The sequence below is a fragment of the Bactrocera neohumeralis genome, unplaced genomic scaffold (assembly GCF_024586455.1).
Source record: "Bactrocera neohumeralis isolate Rockhampton unplaced genomic scaffold, APGP_CSIRO_Bneo_wtdbg2-racon-allhic-juicebox.fasta_v2 cluster11, whole genome shotgun sequence".
Taxonomy (NCBI): domain Eukaryota; kingdom Metazoa; phylum Arthropoda; class Insecta; order Diptera; family Tephritidae; genus Bactrocera; species Bactrocera neohumeralis.
The window spans coordinates 18475997-18495897 of NW_026089624.1; the positions used below are offsets into that span (position 1 = coordinate 18475997).

Below are 19901 nucleotides of genomic sequence, written 5' to 3' on the forward strand. Positions count from 1 at the left end.
AGCAAAATGTGTTAAAAGTTGAGCCCGTGGTAAAAACGCAGAAATCAGCCATCTTTGTTTGTTTTCATTTGAACAATGTTGCCATTGCTAATACGCACATATAGTTTTGTACACATCTAAGTTTTCAATTACAATTTTTTATAATATACATAAAATATCAAAATTGAAAACAAACTATTAAAAATAGTTTATAAATAATAGCATTCGACTCTGATTTTGAGTTATTTTAAGAAAATTTCAAACATATTGAACAGATTGAATCATAAAAGTTGATAAATATTACAGTATATCGATATTGGCAACCATGGGTTGTGAGAGAGCAATCAGCTGCCACGTTTCTACGGCAAAAATCCAAATGCCGCGAATTCTTAGGGCATCCTACGTCAAAGAGAGAAGGGAGTAGCGTTTTTCACTGTTCACTTACATTGCGCGCCCATAAGATAGGTCGTATCAGCTGAGTCGGGCCACGATTCTACGCTCTCCACTGTTTGTGCTATTAGACGTTCAGTATGGGTGCGTTCGAGCTACATATGTACGTAATAATAACAGCAGTAAACTAGCTCTATTGTAGTGATGTCGGAAATGGAATAAAGTATCGATATATATTGTATCGGTAATTTTTGAATATATCGATATCGATATTTTTATTTAAAAATATCAATATATCGGTATGATATGAAAAAAAAAAATATTTGGCCTAATCTACTTTAATCATCCTACATTACTAGATAAATACTAATCAATATACATAATTTTTAATAAATCAAGAATAACAATTAAAATATTAATTATTTATTAATCAAACCAATATTTATCTGACACCGACATAAGAAAAACTCTTTGATTTACGTGCTTGGCTGTAAGCCGATTTCTGTTACTGCGAGATTCACAGCAGATGCCAGTCTCTGTGAGGAAACCGAGGACGCAGGCGATATCAAATACTTTAGAGCTATGTCGGAAAGGACTGGGGTAAAATGACGACAATCAAACCAGAATTTTGTAGGATTCTCTTTTCTGGGTATTATAGGCTGATCTAGATATTGCTTTAGTTCGCTATGCATACCAACACTGGTTGAAGTTGAAAGTAAAAAGTTTGCTGAAGCTGCAGCAATATCTATCATAATTTTTTCATGTCCGGACCACAACGACAGCGAAGAATTTTCTGAATTTGGAATTATGTTAGTGGGAGTGGGTCTGAGTTCAGGCGAAAGTTGTTCTTGACGTCTATGTTCTAAAGGTATTTCTTTTGACAGTGCGGTTATTACAGTGGAAACAGCTAGAACTGAACTAAATGAATACGCTTAAAGCGTGGGTCTAAAATTGTTGCTTTGGCCAGATGTAAATGTCGCACTAGTGGTTCTAGTTGGGCAATAACTAAGTTTAGCAAACTCTTCTGAACAGCAATACCAAATTCGGTGAAAGACACTGACACTGAAATGACATTTACACTTGAGTTGCACAAGTTGCCAACTTAAAAGCCAACTTTAGTACTAAATTAAACAGCAGGAAATCAAGTCGACCATAAAAAAAAGTTGAAAAATGTTAGTATAAAAAAGGATTTAGAATTTTTTGATCATAAAAATAACGATTTTTATAACTTTTCAATACTTGTACTATTATATCGATACCTCGATATTTTGAAACAATAAATATCGCTCAAAAATATCGCTACATTGAAAAAATTATATCTATATATCAATGTATGGATATTTTTTCGACAAGCCTACTCTGTTGCATATTTGCTGATACTTCGCTGCTGTGTAGACAAAAATTTAATGATGCTGATTATTTGTATAAATTGCGAACGAAAAGTGACAATAGTAAGTGATGCTGTTGTAAGTGTTGCCGAAATTGACACAGAACCTGATACTTTGACAAATTTGCAACACTGTTGACGTGATTGCTATCTGGAACACATCCTATATTGCGAAAGTATTAAAATGCTGTTGTATTAAAAACGAATTTAATGTAAAAGGTATTAAAATGTTTCCTTTGTCAATACGTATTTTGAATAAGATATAAATTGGACTATGATTTCTTTTGATAAAGATGCGACAATAGCCCCGTATGTGAGACGAAATTGTAAACATTATGGCAGCGTGCAAGTCGTGAACAATCAAGCATTATGCCGCTATTATTTGATTTCCTAAAAGACATTTTTTTCTGTTTTTCATCACTAAAAAATAAAACAAATTTAATTAAAATTTAAACGGGATATGCTACTTATGTAAGTGATCAGAAAGTTTCAGCCAGTATGACATGTCAAAGGCTCCGAGACGGCACTTGACAATCATGGAAACAAAAAAATAAATTTAAATATTTATCACCAACTCTGTGTTAATATTGTACTTTATACATATAAAATTTGTTTCTCACTAGTCACTAGCACAAAAGTGTGCTAAAAATATGAATATAAAAACTCACCTCGAATATCGATGATTTGTTGTTGGTTCTTGGTTACAGTCCTGTTTGGAACCGGATGTCACAATTGCTGGGTGTGAATTGAGTACATGATGCGGCGAGGTATGTACTGAAGGCAATAAATTCGGCGGAAAACGAAATGGAAAATCACTATAATAAAGGAATTAAAGATAAAACTTTATTTATATATATATACTCTCGGGTTATCGACGAGGTAAAATTTAAACGCATATAAATATTTTATTGCCTTTAACTAGAAGCCAATAAAATATACTAATCATAATTATGCAATTATTATGTTCTATAGAATATCATACAAAAAGTAAGATCTTCAACACATAATTGAGAACATTGGACTTTTTCGAAGGTATAAAATACATTTGAGTCTATCAAAGTTATTGTTTTTTTTTTTTAATATGATCAATCATATAGAACTTATATGTATACGTACTAGCTAAACCCATGACTTCACGCCGGTGAATTTAACCAAAAAGTTATAGTTCACAGAGTTTACGACTATTAACGTATTCTATTTTTTTTCGTACACATTTCCCTATTTAATTTTATTTTTCGTAATAAAATAATAATCTATGTTACTATTTGGGAGTGAAAGTACCACCAGCTGTTTCTGAGATTAGCCGGAATACACAAACAGACATACAGACAGAAGTGTTATTTTGCTCTATGTATCGATGTACATATATACTTATTATCCTTTACTGGCGCAGAAAGCGCTTACGCGATTATAGCCGAGTCAACAACAGCGCTCCAGCCGTTTCTTCTTTTCGCAAGGTGGCATCAATTGGAGATTCCAAGCGAAGATTGGCGATTCCTTCTCCAACTGGTCTTTCGAATGCAGTGGAGGTTTTCCTATTCCTCTGCGTCTCCCGGCGGGTACTGCGTCGAATACTTTCAGAGCTGGAGTGTTTTCGTCCATTTGGACGACAGGACCTAGCCAGCATAGCCGCTGTCTTATAATTCGCTGAACTATGTCAACGTCGTCGTATACCTCATACAGCTCATGGTTCCATCGAATTCGATATTCGCCGTGGCCAATGCGCAAAGGACCATAAATCCTTCGCAGAACTTTTCTCTCGAAAACTCCTAAGGCCGACTCATCAGATGTTGTCATCGTCCATGCCTCTGCACCATATAACAGGACGGGAATTGTGAGTGACTTATAGAGTTTAGTTTTTGTTCGTCGAGAGAGGTCTTTATTTCTCAATTGCCTACTTAGTCCGAAGTAGCACCTGTTGGCAAGAGTTATTCTGCGTTGGATTTCGATGCTGAAAATGTTGTTGGTGTTAATGCGTTTCCAAGATAGACGAAATTATCTACGACTTCGATGTTATGACTGTCAACAGTGACGTGGGTGCCAAGTCGCGATTGCGACGACTGTTTCTTTGATGACAGGAGATATTTCGCCTTGCCCTCGTTCACCACCAGACCCATTTGTTTCGCTGCCTTATCCATTCTGGAGAAAGCGGAACTAACGGTGTGGTTGTTAAGGCCAATGATATCAATATCATCAGCATACGCCAGCAGTTATACACTCTTATAGAAGATGTTACATTCTCTGTTAGTTTTCTCCGGAAGTAGGTTGAAGAAGCCAGACGAAAGGGAGTCGCTTTGTCTGAAACCTCGTCTGGTATCGAACGGCTCGGAGAGGTCCTTCCCAATTCAGACGGAGCTTTTGGTGGTAAGTTTACACAGCCGTATTAGTTTTTCGTGGATACCAAATTCAGACATCGCGGCATAAAGGCAGCTCGTTTCCGTGGTGTCAAAAGCAGCTTTGAAATTGACGAAGAGGTGGTGGTCTAAAGCCACACTGATAAGGTCCAATAAGTTTGTTGACGGTGAGATTTAATCTTTCAAACAACACGCTCGATAAAACCCTAAAAATGTTGTTTACCATAGAGCGTTGAACTAGATAGTAATAAAATCTTTCAATTAGCAAATTATATTGCAAAAGTAGAAAATTTATTTCATAACGCTCTTCGGGCGGCGTTCAGCTAGTTATAGTAGAAATTTCTTTACTTTTATTTATTTGCTTTTAAAGATTCGATAACGGAAAAACCCAGGCTGCCACTATTGTGAAAAAGGAAGACATTAAAAGGATATGGTTGAGTGGTGATAACATAAACAAAAAAAACATTGTTTAAATGTACCAGTGTCGGCTTCTATTATAAAGAAAAAAACAAACAAAATTGCGGGTCAATTAAGAGTTCAAACTTTTTCGCCATCAAATGAATGATAGCAAAAATGGCGGAAACGACACAATGTGACTTTCAAGATCGTATGTGTGAAATCTGCTGAGGTTAACACCGATGATGTGTACCAATTTAAACAAAAGCTGCCAGACATGTTGTTGGGTGGCCCGAAGATATATTTAACGCAGATGAAACTGGACTTTTTTCCGTGCTTTGCAAATAATACTCTTGACTTAAAGAACGAAATTCGTTGGAGGTAAATTATCGAAAGAAAGATTAACAGTGCTGTTGTGCACCCATATGGCTGGAGATAAAGAAAAACCGCTAGTGATCGGAAAAGCAGCATGATCACGAGCGTTTAAAAAATGCGATGTAAGAAGCCTGCCAGTTGAATGGAAGTCAAATACGAAAGCTTGGATGTCTTGTGAAATTGTGTGCTCTCAGAAGAGAAAAGTTTTACTATTTTTGGACAATGTGACAACTCACCCTCGAGATATTAAACGTAATAACATAAGTTGATCTTCTTATCTGGTAATACAACATCCGTTTCTCAGCCCCTTGATCAGGGCATTGTACAGAATTTCAAATGTCACTAAAGATGCGAAATTATAAAACAAATATTGTAGAGTAAATGACATTTCAAAGAACAAACTCTCAAAAACATTTGACATTTTGGAGGCTGTTTATTTAATTAATACTGCATTGGACGTAACGATGGAAACAATTAAAAACTGTTTTTCTAAAGCTGCTTTTCAAGAAAGTTTGAACGAAATTTCTGACTTCGATGAAGAGGACGATATTCCCATATCGACGTTATCGGCTTTTATAAAGCTTTTAAATGAAAATCGGCAAGAGCAGAATTCCGACGACCTCTTATTAATTGTGACTACAGAAGACAATAATATAGACATTTTCATTGACGAAAATGTTACTGATGAAATATCTGATAAGGAAACCGAAGACCTAAATGAAGTATGCGCCCATGATGCGGGTCAAATTAAATCATACACTGAAGCACAAAAACAACTTCGCCGCATTAAAAAATTCGTTAGTGACGACGTCGCCAAAAATTTGGAGAGTCACTTAAAAACTGTTTTATAAAACAGAAACAAGAAAGATGCGACAAACTACGGTAAAGGAATTTTTGAAAATTCATACATAAATAAATATGTACAATTTATTATAACTATGAAACATCTCAAAATAAAACAAGTAAGGAAGGGCTAAGTTCGGGTGTCACCGAACATTTTATACTCTCGCATGATAAAGTGATAATCGAGATTTCATTATCCGTCATTTACATATTTTTTATTTTGCTGTAAAATTAATTAGATTAGATCAATTTGTGTACTTTGAGTATTGAATTGTATTTTCATTTCCTAATGTATATATTATATAGAGAAGGCATCAGATGGAATTCAAAATAGCGTTATATTGGAAGAAGGCGTGGTTGTGAACCGATTTCACCCATATTTCGTACATGTCATCAGGGTGTTAAGAAAATATTATATACCAAATTTCATTGAAATCGGTAGAGTAGTTCCTGAGATATGGTTTTTGGTCTAAACGTGGGCGACGCCACGCCCATTTTCAATTTTATAAAAAGGCTGGGTGCAGCTTCCTTCTGCCATTTCTTCCGTAAAATTTAGTGTTTCTGACGTTTTTTGTTAGTCGGTTAACGCACTTTTACTGATTTTCAACATAACCTTTGTATGGGAGGTGAGCATGGTTATTATCCGATTTCTTCCATTTTTTAACTGTATATGGAAATGCTTGAAGGAAACGACTCTATAGAGTTTGGTTGACATAGCTATAGTAGTTTACGAGATATGTACAAAAAACTCAGTAGGGGGCGGGGCCACGCCAACTTTTCCAAAAATATTACGTCGAAGTATGCTCCTTCCTAATGAGATCCTTTGTGGCAAATTTCACTTTAATATCTTTATTTATGGCTTAGTTACGACACTTTATAAGTTTTTGGTTTTCGCCATTTTGTGGGCGTGGCAGTGGGCCGATTTTTCCCATCTTCGAACTTAACCTTTTCATGGAGCGAAGAAATACGGACGAACAGACGGACGGACAGACGGACGGACGGACAGACAGACATCCGGATTTCAATTCTACTCGCCACCCTGATCCATTTGGTATATATAACCCTATATCTGACTCTTTTAGTTTTAGGACTTACAAACAACCGTTATGTGAACAAAACTATAATACTCTCCTTAGCAACTTTCTTGCGAGAGTATAATGAAATATGTCTATTTATCTAATTTATTTAAGAAGTAGTGTATGTATCAATTTTATTAAATTTTGTATGTAATAAAAAATCTATGAAAATTCCATACATCCTTACTTAAAAAGCCGAATATCTCGAGAAGTATTAATGAAATGCGATTTTACCCTTGGACCTTTTTTGTAGCAATTAAAGTTTCCTACAAGTTTTCCATGAACATTTTTTCTATCGCTTTTGTCATTTACAAGATAAATACGATTCTCGTGGAAAAATCAGGTTTAGAGCCCCGTACTACCTCGCCGGTGTGAGTTTCGACTTTATCGCAATGGCTACTTTTGTAGAGTGTTCAGTTCTGAGGAATATGTATCCTAGGTCAAAGCGATGCCATAAAATGCCTCTGAGCTATAGAAATTAAAAGATAAAAAGTCACGATTTTCATTTTTTTTTAATGGAAAATTTTTACATGCCTTGTTCGAGTCCTTAATGTTAATATTAAGGGGTATTTCCAAAGACATTTCATTAGGGAATTGAAAAAAATGAATACAACTTGTAGTTAAAAAAAACACCCTAATATATTTATTTATTTATAAGGATAATAGCTTTACAATACAATAATTATAACTTCCTGCTCAGTTAACATATTATATAATACATATGTATTAACATATTAAAATATGAGAAAAATTATGCGTAAAAAGTTAAATGTGATATCTACACTTACAGTCTACATAATGCCCTGTTTCACTAATGCCCTCAGCTAAATTTTCAGATATCGGTATAGTCTACCAGTGCAAGTGAATGGAGGGGTAAAACATTTACTTCAAAGTTATTTTTATACATGATCAAGTTAATAATTATAAAACAATTTTTCAAAGTGTGGACGTGGAACGATATTATTTTAATTTCAGTTGTAGAAATTCTCCGAGGTTGAGAATGGAAACTTGAGAGGTGAAATATTTTATGGCCCTCAAATACGGCAAATCATGTATTCTTCTTATTCTTTACTGGCGTAGACACCGCTTACGCGATTATAGCCGAGTTAACAACAGCGCGCCACACGTTTCTTCTTTTCGCAAAATGGCGGCAATTGGAGATTCCAAGCGAAGCCAGGTCCCTCTTCACCTGGATTTTCCAACGAAGAGGAGGTCTTCCTCTGCTTCCCGCGGCGGGTATTGCGTCGAATACTTTCAGAGCTGGAGTGTTTTCGTCATCGTTCCATCGAATGCGATATTCGCCATGGCCAACGCGTAAAGGACCATAAATCTTTCGTAGAACTTTTCTCTCGAAAGTTCGCAATGTCGTCTCATCAGATGTTGTCATCGTCCATGCCTCTGCGCCACATAGCAGGACGGGAATAATGAGTGACTTATAAAGTTTTGTTTTTGTTCGTCGGGACTTTACTTCTCAATTGCTTACTCAGTTCGAAGTAGTACCTGTTTGCAAGAGCTATTCTGCATTGGATTACGAGGCTGACATTGTTGTTCCTGTAAATGCTGGTTCCAAGATAGACGAAATTATCTACAACTTCGAAGTTATGACTGTCAACAGTGACGTGGGAGCTAAGTCGCGAGTGCAACAGCACTTTATTTGATGCCAGGAGATATTTCGTGTTGCTCTCGTTCACTGCCAGACCCTTCTGTTTCGCTTCCTTATCCAGTTTGAAGAAAGCAGAACTAACGGCGCGGGTGTCGAGGCCAATGATATCAATATCTTCGGCATACGCCAGCAGCTGTACACTCTTATAGAAGTTTGTACCTGTTCGATCAAATTCTGCAGCTCGAATTATTTTCTCCAAGAGCAGATTGAAGAAATCACACGAGAGGGAGTCCCCTTGTCTGAAATGGAGGATGGATTCATGTGTAGAAGTTCACGCAAGTGAGGAAAGCTCTCTGATTGACATTCCCTTGGTGAGTGGCCAGAAACGATTCTTTCACATATGGCTCACGATTCCGGTCCTCGACCAAGTATCCTATGGGTAGCCAAAAAATATACGTTTGCGAGCTAAAGTGAGAAGGCGAAACATCCCCTCCACAAGGTTGTGTGCTGGGTTTGGAACCCGCCACGTGAAAAACACTACCAATGAAAATGCGTAAACCGCCTCGGATCATGTATTATAAAGATTTAGTTCAGGTTACGATTGTTCAGGAAATTTTATGTTGATAATTCGTATATCTCCGTGTAGACTATCTCCGCGAACATATGGATAAATTTTCGGATCATCAACGAATTATAGTGAAGAACAGAGCGAGTGATTTATTGCCATATAATGACAGTATACTGCTATGTACTTTTTCGAAAGAAATTCTCATAAAATGCGTTTTATTCAAGTACGTGTTTTTGACGTTTCTTATCCACATTTTTTAAGATAAAACCAACACTTCATTTGTATTTACTTTTGCTGTTAAAAGGCCTTAAATCGGTCATACCCTTGGCAAATAAACTCATTTAGTATTTAAATTGTAGATTGAAACATAAAAGTTTACATGGGAGGGAAATTACCTTGATAATGTTGGGTTGATGGGTAATGATGACGGATAAGGACTTCTAAAACTAGATGCTGCAGAATATACAGATGGTGTATGCCTAAAAAGATTCAATAATAAATTTTGTGTACTTGGATACAAATATTTTAAGTAAATGTTGAATTGTAAAAGCCTTTTATACTTGTACACAGGTACAGGAAACAAAAAATCTATTCAAATGCAATGATAAATTTCAGCTCAAGGCATAATACGATCCATCTTATAAAAAACAAGAGTGCAGAATGAACGCTGAATGCCGAGCCGAGCGTAAAGCTGATTTCGATCAGCACTGATCAATTTTAGGTATCGCAGATCGGATGCGATATTTAGTGCTAGATTCCACGTGTACTTTGCTATTACACTTGCATATTTATTTCTTTTTAATCTGGTAATGTTTTTTGTGCTTATGCAAGTGAAAAGAGAAGACATGGATGTCTCAGATAAAGAATAGATTTCTCCCAGCTCTGTGATAAATACACAAAAAAGTATGGAAAACATTGATAAATATAATTTCACAGAATGAATTTGCCGCATTTTACAATTTACATACAAATTTAAGACGTTATCCCCAAAAGTTTTTTGAATATTTATATAATATATGCGCCATTTCACCCCCGTAAAACGCCTCAAAACTGTTTTCCCGCATTGATCAGCTTTACGCTCGGCTTCGGGCAGTCGGTTCCGGAAAAATTAGCTCAATACTAGTTCGTTATATTTAACATTTTTCTATTTTTTACTGACGGTAAACACAAACAAAGCGGTAAACCCGTACTTGAAAAATACGTTTAATTAAGTGCACAATAGAGTATTGATAGTTTTCAAACAGATTATGTACATAAATATTTCATCATTCAGTATACAAGTATGTAGAGGTTAATTTGAAGAACCTTGATATATGTCACTACACAAACTCAGAACGCTATTTTGGCAAGTGTGTCGTAAATTATAAACTGATCTTATCATCATCTAAAAATAAGATTAAACAGGTGGGGGAGGTCTACAATCGGGAAGCACTTACCACGATGGTGTCATATCGGGTCCAAGCATTGGATATGCATACTGGCTTGAGGGAAATGAGTATATGGCCGGCCTCGTTAAACCTAGAAATAAAATACCAAAATAAATAAAATATGTGAAACTATTAAAAAGAAAGAAAAAACTTTGAGTGCAACCAACATTATAAATTCTCGCATTTTGCTGAAATAAGTGTTGGCAAAACTTTGTACTAATCAAGAGGAGGGTGAAGTTTGGATGTAACCAAAAAGTTTATACCCCCGCAATTTCCAAATCTCAAAGTCGGAGATATACTTTGCAAAAATTTATATTAACAAGTAAGAAAGGGCTAAGTTCTGGTGCAACCAAACATTTTATACTCTTGCAACTTGCTGGAATCAAAGCGAGGGAAATACCTTGCGAGGCAAAACGTCAACCAGAGGATCGAAATCTAAGCAATTTTATATACACATACACCATATGTAACTTATACACTGACGTATATACAGCTGTTGACAGCTAATTAGAAACGCTCCCTCCTTGTAGGTGGCTGAGGAGAATGATGATAAAAATTTTTGGTATGCCGTTATTTATATTCCAAAAAGTCTTGCATTGTTCGTGTTCCTCTATATACTACTAAACTCACTCTGTTTTGTAGTTGTGAAGTTAAAGTTCTTTTAATTTTTTTCCAAATAGTAAATGCGTTTCGATATAAAAGGTGAATTAAGTGCGACAGCTAAATAGAAACAGTTGTTTAAAGAATTAAATTCCTTAAGGTGTTAATTTTTGTTAATAATATTATTGATCTGGTAAGGGTGTGTTCAACGTTGTGGTTTATAATATATTAAAATGTATTATTGACGATTTGTAATGAGGGAGCGCTGCAGCGGTACTCCTACCCTTCGCAGCTTCATTTTTGACCTTCGTCGGTCTGGAAAGATGTTTCGAATAAGGTCAATTGCTCAAAAAAATTGAATTTGATCCTCGCTATATTCCACGTGTAGTTGAGTATGGTGGAGCATGAATCATGGTGTGGGGATGTTTTATCTGGAATAGAGTGTTGGTCCACTCCATAAGATGAATGGAATTTTAAACAAGGAGAAATACGTCGACATCCTAAAAAATGTCATATTTCCATGGGCTGAGGGGATTTTGCCTGTTATAAGGAAGATAACAATTCAAAGCATACGTCTAAGTTGACACAAAAGTTTTTTTGAAGACAATTCTATCAATGTTTTGAGTGGGAATCGTCCAGCCCAGACTTGAACCCTATAGTACATCTCAGGGTGTTGTTAAAAGAACCGTATGCACCCAAAATATCCCAAATATGGATGTTCTTTGTAATGAAATTAGAACGGCATCGGAAGCTGCACAATTGATGCGCTGTTAGAGTCATATAACGTAAATTCGATATCGATATGAAGCAATATTAAAGCAAAAGAGATAACCAACAAAATACTACTGTTTTATCAATATTATTATTTTTTATTGATAAAACATTTTCGTTTCTAATTAGTTGTCGCACTCAAATCGTTGATTCCACATGTTTTTGTTAAAATCTTCAAATCAAAAACGAATTTTAAAGTTTTTAGAGTTTAAGTTTAACATAGGTTTCAATGAAATAAGTTAAAATACAATAAATATACAGTAGAGGACCGCTAATCCGGACATGGCCTAATCCGGATTCCACTGTAATCCGGACAGGGTTCAAAAACTCAAAATTTCTATTATGTCCTTTGTAATTCGGATCGACATTCTCTATCCGTATTCTCTAATCCGGATCACATGTTTATTATTCACTATATTCGCTTTTATGCTTTATTGGTTTAAGTTTTTTTTTGTTTTTTTGGAACATGTGTATTATTTGTTATAATAAACAAACAGAAATTTATAAATATTTTTTCATAATACATAGTTCTGATATGTCTTTGCTAATCCGGATTTCCTTATATTCCGGATAGGGGCCGGTTTTAATTGATCCGGATTAGCGGGCCTCTACTGTACGTGATTAATTGGAAAATAATATCATTTAATTCAAAATAGGTGTAGTTCCTAATTAGCGGTCAGCAGCTGTATATATTCAGCATAAGATTTGATAGAAAAAAAAAATCATTAGACATAGTCATTATACAAAATCAGCCGAATGTTCGAAAATCCTGATATTAGTTATATAGGAGCTAGATCAAGCTTTCGCTGAAATTGATCCATTTTTGGCACAAAGATGCACTGTTATGAGTAAAACACGATCTTTCATTTTCATTGAAATAAATCACATGTTGACCTTTATACGTGGTACAAAGCCAATCGGAGAAAATAATTAGAGCTGCAGAACTAAACAGAGAAGGTACCATCTTCTATAAGAGCGTACAGCTGCTGACGTACGCCGATGATATTGATATCATTGGCCTCAACATCCGCGCCGTTAGTTCTGCTTTCTCCAGACTGGATACGGAAGCGAAGCAAATGGATCTGATATTGAACGAAGGTAAGACGTCATCAAACCAATCGCGAAGTCGTATCGTCTATCTTCGAACCAGTATCAACACCAACAACAATGTCAGCCTAGAATTTCAACCCAGAACAACTCTTGATAACTTGTACTACTTCGGACTGAGTAGGCAATTGAGAAGTAAAGTCTTCTCTCGACGAACAGAAACCAAACTCTAAAAACCACTCATTATTCCCGTCCTTCTATATGGTTCGATGGAACGATGAGCTGTATGAGATATACTACGTCATTGACATAGTTCAGCGAATCAAGAGACAGCGGCTGCGCTGGCTAAGACATGTCGCCCGGCATTTATTCGACGCAGTACTATATTCCAGCCGGAGAAAGCACAGGAAGAGGAAGACCCCCATTCCGTTGGAGGGATCAGGTGGAGAAGAACCTGGCTGCACTTAGTATCTCGAAAAAGCGACAAATAGCGAAAAGAAGAAACGACTGGCGCACTGTTGTAAACTCGGCTATAACCACGGTTAAGCGATATTCTCTTCTTTACTGGCGTAGACAGTGCGTACGCGCGTCTTAAACACTGGAGACATGTCTTCTGTCTAGCACAACAACCAGGTAGTTGATAAATTTTTCTATGCTGAAATCTAGTACTACAGATAACCATATTTGGGGTCCCGCCGAAGTCGATCAGCCCCGACCCAGTTGGGGATGTTTCCTCGTGGAGGCTGATTTTACCGACCGTTGTGCCTAAGATACCTTATTTGTCTACCTTGGCGTTAAAGTCGCAAAGACTGATCTTGATTTCATGACGGGCGCAGCTCTCATAGGTCCGTTCCAGCGCTGATAGAAGGAATCTTTGGTCACATCGTCCTTCTCTTCCGTCAGGGCGTGGGCCCAACTCAGCGATATGTTGAAGAAATTCGCTTTAATGCCGATTGCGGCTAGAAGTTCATTCACCCAAGTGAATAGCAGCATTCGGCGGAGGGATCTTTTTCCCAGCCCGAACTCCACATCGAATTTGCGCTCCTTTATATGGCCACTATAGTAAATGCCACAATGACCTTCTCATTTCAGTCCTTGTATCGTCCATCGCCCTCCTTGGTCGGCGGTGATGTCAGTAATTGTTTTCACGAGGACATCAACCAGCTGGGCCAACCAGCTGGGCAGCGGCACCTTCCAATTAAGGAACCGGCCCTTCCAGGTTCTTGCTCTTAAATCATTAACCTTAATGCGTTTGCCATGGTCCTCATCAAAAGAGGGTAAACTTCTACACATGACTACATCTTCTATAAGCAATATCTACGCCCATAAAAAGAGAAAGAAGAGGTTTGAACAATTTTTGGCTTGGTTGTAGTCCTATTTCGTCCATTTACGTACTGTGACAAAGAAAAATGAGAAGAATCCCTCGTACTATACTTCGTCGGAATAGGTCGGTCGGGCCGTGAAATATGGGATTTCACCAAAAATTGGGCGGTGCACGCTCATCGTACAATTTTTAATGGAATGACGTATTCAGTTATTGATTTATTGCGTTTTTATTAGTTTTGAAAAGTACCGTTATATTGGGAGAGAGCGAGGTTATATTCCAATTTCATCCATTTTCACACTGTCGGTAGGAGTTCTTATAATATTTGCGCTGAACAAACTTGGTAGTTGTAACTTTTTTCAAACAGTTTTGTCTACATGTGCTTTTTGCTACTTCGATCACCTGTTCCAAATGAGAGTTTCATTATTCAATTTAGTGTTTAGTTATTGCATTTTATAGGTTTTCGTTTAATGGAGTTGGGTGGGCATGGCAGTAGTCCGATTACGCCCATTTACGAACTCGTAATTTTTTTGTACTAAGGAATCCGCATATCAAGTTTCGTCAAGATATTTCAATTTTCACTCAAGTTATAGCTTGCACGGACGGATAGACAGACAGTATCCCGGATATCAACTTTTCTCCTCATCCTGATCATTTATATATGTATAGATACGTAACCCTATATCAATCTCGCTTAGTTTCAGGTGACACGTACAAGCGTTAGGTGAACAAAACTATTATACTCTGCAGCAATAGATTGCAAGAGTAAAGTTAAAGAATGCCTTCTTATGACCAAAACTTGTTCAAATGCAAACAAAACTGTTCAAGCTTTTAGATACTGAATATCTATAGTTGACTGCTGAGCGAATATATCGGCTAATGTGTGAGATATACAGTTGAAATTCAGACAGAAACCTTTTCTGATAAAGGTATTTTTGTGTATCAAAAATGAGTAGAATCGGGTCAACACTTCCCTGAGCCCCCATATCTAATATATAAAAAGAAGTTGGGTTTTTGCATATTCGTTATAGCTGACTAAGCCCTTGCATGAATCGAAAAATGGCCTGTACCACTTTGAAGGGAATCCAATCTGGATGGTTTGTAAAAAATAAAAATCAGAAAATGTTCATTTTTAACCTACTTACGAGCATAAATTTCCAAAAAGTGACTTTTCCTTTCGTTTTTGTTTTTCAATTGTTTTAATTTTAAATTATTTGAATCGTTTAATTTTTGCCTTTGCTTTCTTTATTTTGGCTATTCAAAAGGTAAATTATTGAAAATTATTTTGTGAAAACTTTATGGGTATTTCATACAAAGTGATCAATTACGGATTGAAATTTGTTAGTATGCCACGAAGAGGTCGCGCTAATATCGGTCGGCGTTCCTTTTATCATCAACCTACATTGTCAGCCCAAAGCACATGCACGAGTACTCGCAGGATACGATCACATACCTGTACGTATGAAATTATAAACGGGAGGATTTGTTCGTTACATTCACTTCCAATGCAAAATGGCCGTAAGTTACGGAACTATTAAATCGCGATCAATCAGCAAGATCGCCACGATGTCACAGCACGACTTTTTAAACAACAGCTACGAAATTTGATGGACTTTATCTTGAAGCAACGTATGTGTATATGGTGCTGTTAGATACTGGATGTACTCTGTTGTGGGGCAAAAAGATGCTTGCCGCACGCACACATTCTTGAATGGTGGATGGTAGCCACATCAAATTAATGAAATCATTTCTGCAGAAATTCCTGATACTGTATTACATATATGAACTGGTGAAAACCAATATGGTTCATGGACCTTGCGGACACCACAATCCCAATTCGGTTTGTACGTTTGACAACAAATGAACGAAACACTATCCACGTGCTTTTTTCGGAAACGCAAACTGGAAATGATGGATATCCACTCTATCGGCGTCGCTCATCAGAAAACAATGGCAGAACATTCAACTTTAAATTTAGAGGAGTGAATATCGAAGTTGATAACACGTGGCTAGTACCATATTCGCCATTATTGTCTAATTCACATTCAAAACTCATATTAATGTTGAGCACTGCAGTTTGGTAAAATCGATCAATTACATCTGCAAATACGTCACCAAAGAAACAACATGGCGTTTATTGGCTTTGAACGAGATGAGATCAGCAAGTATCAAATTGATCGATACGTAAATAGTAATGAAGCGTTGTGTAAGATATATATTCTTTCGACTGTTGTGAATCTCACAGTTCATTTGGAGAAAGTCAAAGAGTGTTTTTCAACCCAGACAATACAGTACAACCAGCGGAAACACCGCCAACAACAAAATTTCCATTTCTCAACTTGCGTCAGTGATCCGTTTGCGAGATCATTGTTCTATTTGGAAATTCCTTGGTTCCGCAGAAATCAAGGCCAACCAGTAGATGGATATCTAGATGTGTACTCAACTAATGCATTTGGATGAATTTACACAATCCACCTGAAAAACGACGATTGCTTTTACCTTCAGATGCTATTGATTAATGTACGCGGTTCAACTTCATTTGAGTCATTGCGTACTATGAATGGTATAGTCGCTAGAAGTGTGTCGCATAAATCTGGAAATGTCATGTTTTTCACAAGGCCAGCTATACATGGCGTGTTCACGAGTTGAAAAACCATCTATTCTGAACATTTACGCACCGGAACAGAAACAAAAAATGTTGTTTATCAAATGTAGAAAAATTGCAAATAAATAATTTTCAACAGAATATAAATTCAACTCTCTTTTCATTTCAAAAATATAATATAAGGATTTTCGAACTTCCAGGTGACTTCATGCTGTATATATCGACCAATATTTGAGCTAAAAAAAAAATAAAATCAAAAAAATGAATACAATCGGGCAAAAACTTGGCCTACCCCATATAACTATTACCAGTTAATAGATAAAATCGGGTCGATACTACTTCAACTCCCATATAAGTATGTACAAGTAATACGCATAATAATTTTAGTTTTTCTGACAAATCTTATGCCGAATTTGTCGGTCAGAGTATGAGTTGTATGTGTAAAGCATAGATACATCTACATATGTATATACTATATATAAAAAGCTATGCCACTTTTCGTTGTAATTTTATAACTCAAGAACGGCTGATCCAATCCTAACTTTTCGACTTTGTTCTGACTATTTAGTAGGTGGTTTATGTGAAATTTACACAAAATTGGTTGAGCGGTTCATCATTTATCACATTTTCTGTAATAATTCAATAAAGATGCTATATCATCATATTGATGACTCATGCCCAGCTCTTGACCGATGCTACGGCTGCTACTATGCCGGTCTCTTTCGACCAATTCAGCGATTTTATCGCAATTTTCGACGACAGGCCTTCCGGAGCGTGGCGCATCTTCGACCACCTCTACACCAGAACGAAAACGTTGAAACCATCGTTGTGCGGTGGAAATGGAAACTGGTCCATAAACTGCACAAATTTTATTGGCGGCTTGAGATGCCTTTTTGCCTTTATCGTAGTAGTACTGTAAAATATGCCGTATTTTCTCTTTATTTTGCTCCATGTTTGCGACGCTATAACTCACGAACGACTTAAAAGAAACGACAATCAATCAAACACACATCCAAAAAGGTATAACATGACCCGATGCGACGAATAAAACTAGAGCTACGCGCTTTCAGCGCCAACTAGCGAAAATACCGCAAGACTTTTTTGACAACCTAATATTTATAAAAGCAATGCCACTTTTCGTTGTAGTTTTAAAACTTAAGAACGGGCTCACCTAACCAAAGCAAATCTTTAGACTTTGTTCTGACTATTTAGTAGGTGGTTTATGTGAAGTTTGCACAAAATCTGTCAAACAACGCGAAATAAATCTGTTGACCCTCAACTTGTACTGAAATTGAAATTGATGTGTGTACGCATACTTTGGACATTTTTTGATACTATAAAAATTATTATACTCTTACAACATGTTTCTGTTGGCAGTGAAAATATTGTTGTCAATTTGTTTGAAGCTACGATCTTTACTGCTAAATCAAAAGGATAAGTTTTTTGATACCGCGTATTTCTATGATTCCAACCGATATGTTATTTCTATTCAAACGATTACCATTTATTATTTCACTTTTTCCGTGGCGAAATACGTACCGGCCCTCTAGTCTTATATATAATAATGAAACACCCGAACCACAGCATTAAAAGACGTGAAAATTTGCACGGGTATTCCTTTAGTCTTGGAGAAAGTCCTAATGGCGGCAAAAGCACCCTCGTTTTCGCAATTTATGTGTACGTTGATGAGGTAGCTTGGAAACTCGGGACAGGCATAGGTTACATTCTATCGTTTTATGTTAAAAGCCAAAACAATTCATAAACAAAAAAAAAACATTTCAAAACATAAGCATGTGTTCAATATTCATGTAAGAATCATTTTAATATTTCAATACTTCAGAAACACAAAATTACATCACACAGCTACTGGCAGGGTACAGTAGTTTTCGCTTACATACACATATGTATAGTATATATGAAAGTGGAATCATAATTTGAAATGAAATGAATGAAGCATTGCAAAGAACAATGCGTTATTTAAAAGGAACGATCAAGTTTGTGTTTTCTTACATGTACCACTATGTGAGTTTTAGCCGTCAATTTTGCAATTGTATTCGATGAATAATATTGAACAAAACATTACCATATGATTAGATACAGGGCGTAAGACGCCCCACTTCTGCTCGACTCCCCTATGTGTTATACGCTATAACAGGAAGCATATGTATGGATGTGTAACAATGCAGATGCAGAGACTGTGAAGACATTTGTTAATATGTTGTTACATCAATTAAGTATGTACTATTCTTTAAGTGTTTTACGAAGTCAACAAAAAATGTAGATTGCCAATTTAATTATTCCATTATATTGTTATCATGATGCGTGCTGCTTTTAATTACAACAGTCAGATTGATTACAATATGTACTCACACATTGGAATGGTGAAATGCAGTGTTGTGCTAATAGCAAACTGAGATTTCCAGCATTAAAAGCTGCACCCAATTCATTCATTAATTTTTGGGATATCTCAAACGACGAAGCTTTTTTGAGTAATTTTCAACAATGCAATTCAACATTTCAAATGACACTTGGTGCTACAGAAATTATCATACTCCGCTAGTATGAATATATAAAGTTTACATGTTAAGGTATTTCCTTGATTCTTGCATGTTGCAAGAGTATGAAACGTTCGGTTACACCCGAACATAGCCCTTTCTTACTTGTTTGCTACACGTATATAGTACTGGCGAGGAAGTCGGTGGTAGATCTGAATTTTAACCATTGAGTGTACAAGGTGTGTTTCAAAGTAAATAGGACCTTTTGAATCTAGCGTCCCTTGGTAGTGCCATCTATATGTCGACTGGTGCGTTAGAATCTGCTATCTTTACCAATTGCCCAGTGAGAATTTCATGACATTTCATAGATTGGAAGTGAAGTTATTGCGTTTTAAGTGTTAGTAGCCAAACATTAAATTTTGTTCTAAAATTGGTAAAACTTTTACCGAAACGTTTCAATTGATGAAACAGTATGGCGATGATTGCCTATCCCGTAGCACAGTGCACGAGTGGTTTCAACGTTTTCAAACTGGTCGTGAGGACATAAATAACGGTCAACATGTGGGCCAATCAAAATCCGTGATCACCGGAAATTCCATAGAAACTGTGCGTGAATTCAAATCAAAAATCAGACGAAAACATCATTGAAATTCACGGAAAT

At 36.4% G+C, this 19901-nt stretch overlaps 1 protein-coding gene across 15 annotated transcripts in view; it reads right to left on the minus strand.

The window, feature by feature from the left end:
• LOC126766087 (protein pangolin, isoforms A/H/I/S) overlaps positions 1 to 19901 on the minus strand; it is a 247852-nt gene that overhangs the window by 85111 nt on the left and 142840 nt on the right. For 14 of the 15 annotated variants that reach the window (XM_050483830.1, XM_050483832.1, XM_050483831.1 and 11 more), the window contains 3 exons: positions 10408 to 10489; positions 9367 to 9450; positions 2425 to 2571 (listed from right to left, as the gene is read on the minus strand). In XM_050483830.1, the coding sequence (XP_050339787.1) occupies positions 2425 to 2571; positions 9367 to 9450; positions 10408 to 10489 (313 nt within the window). The remainder of the gene's footprint in view (positions 1 to 2424; positions 2572 to 9366; positions 9451 to 10407; positions 10490 to 19901) is intronic. The other variant, XM_050483835.1, reaches the window with a different exon arrangement.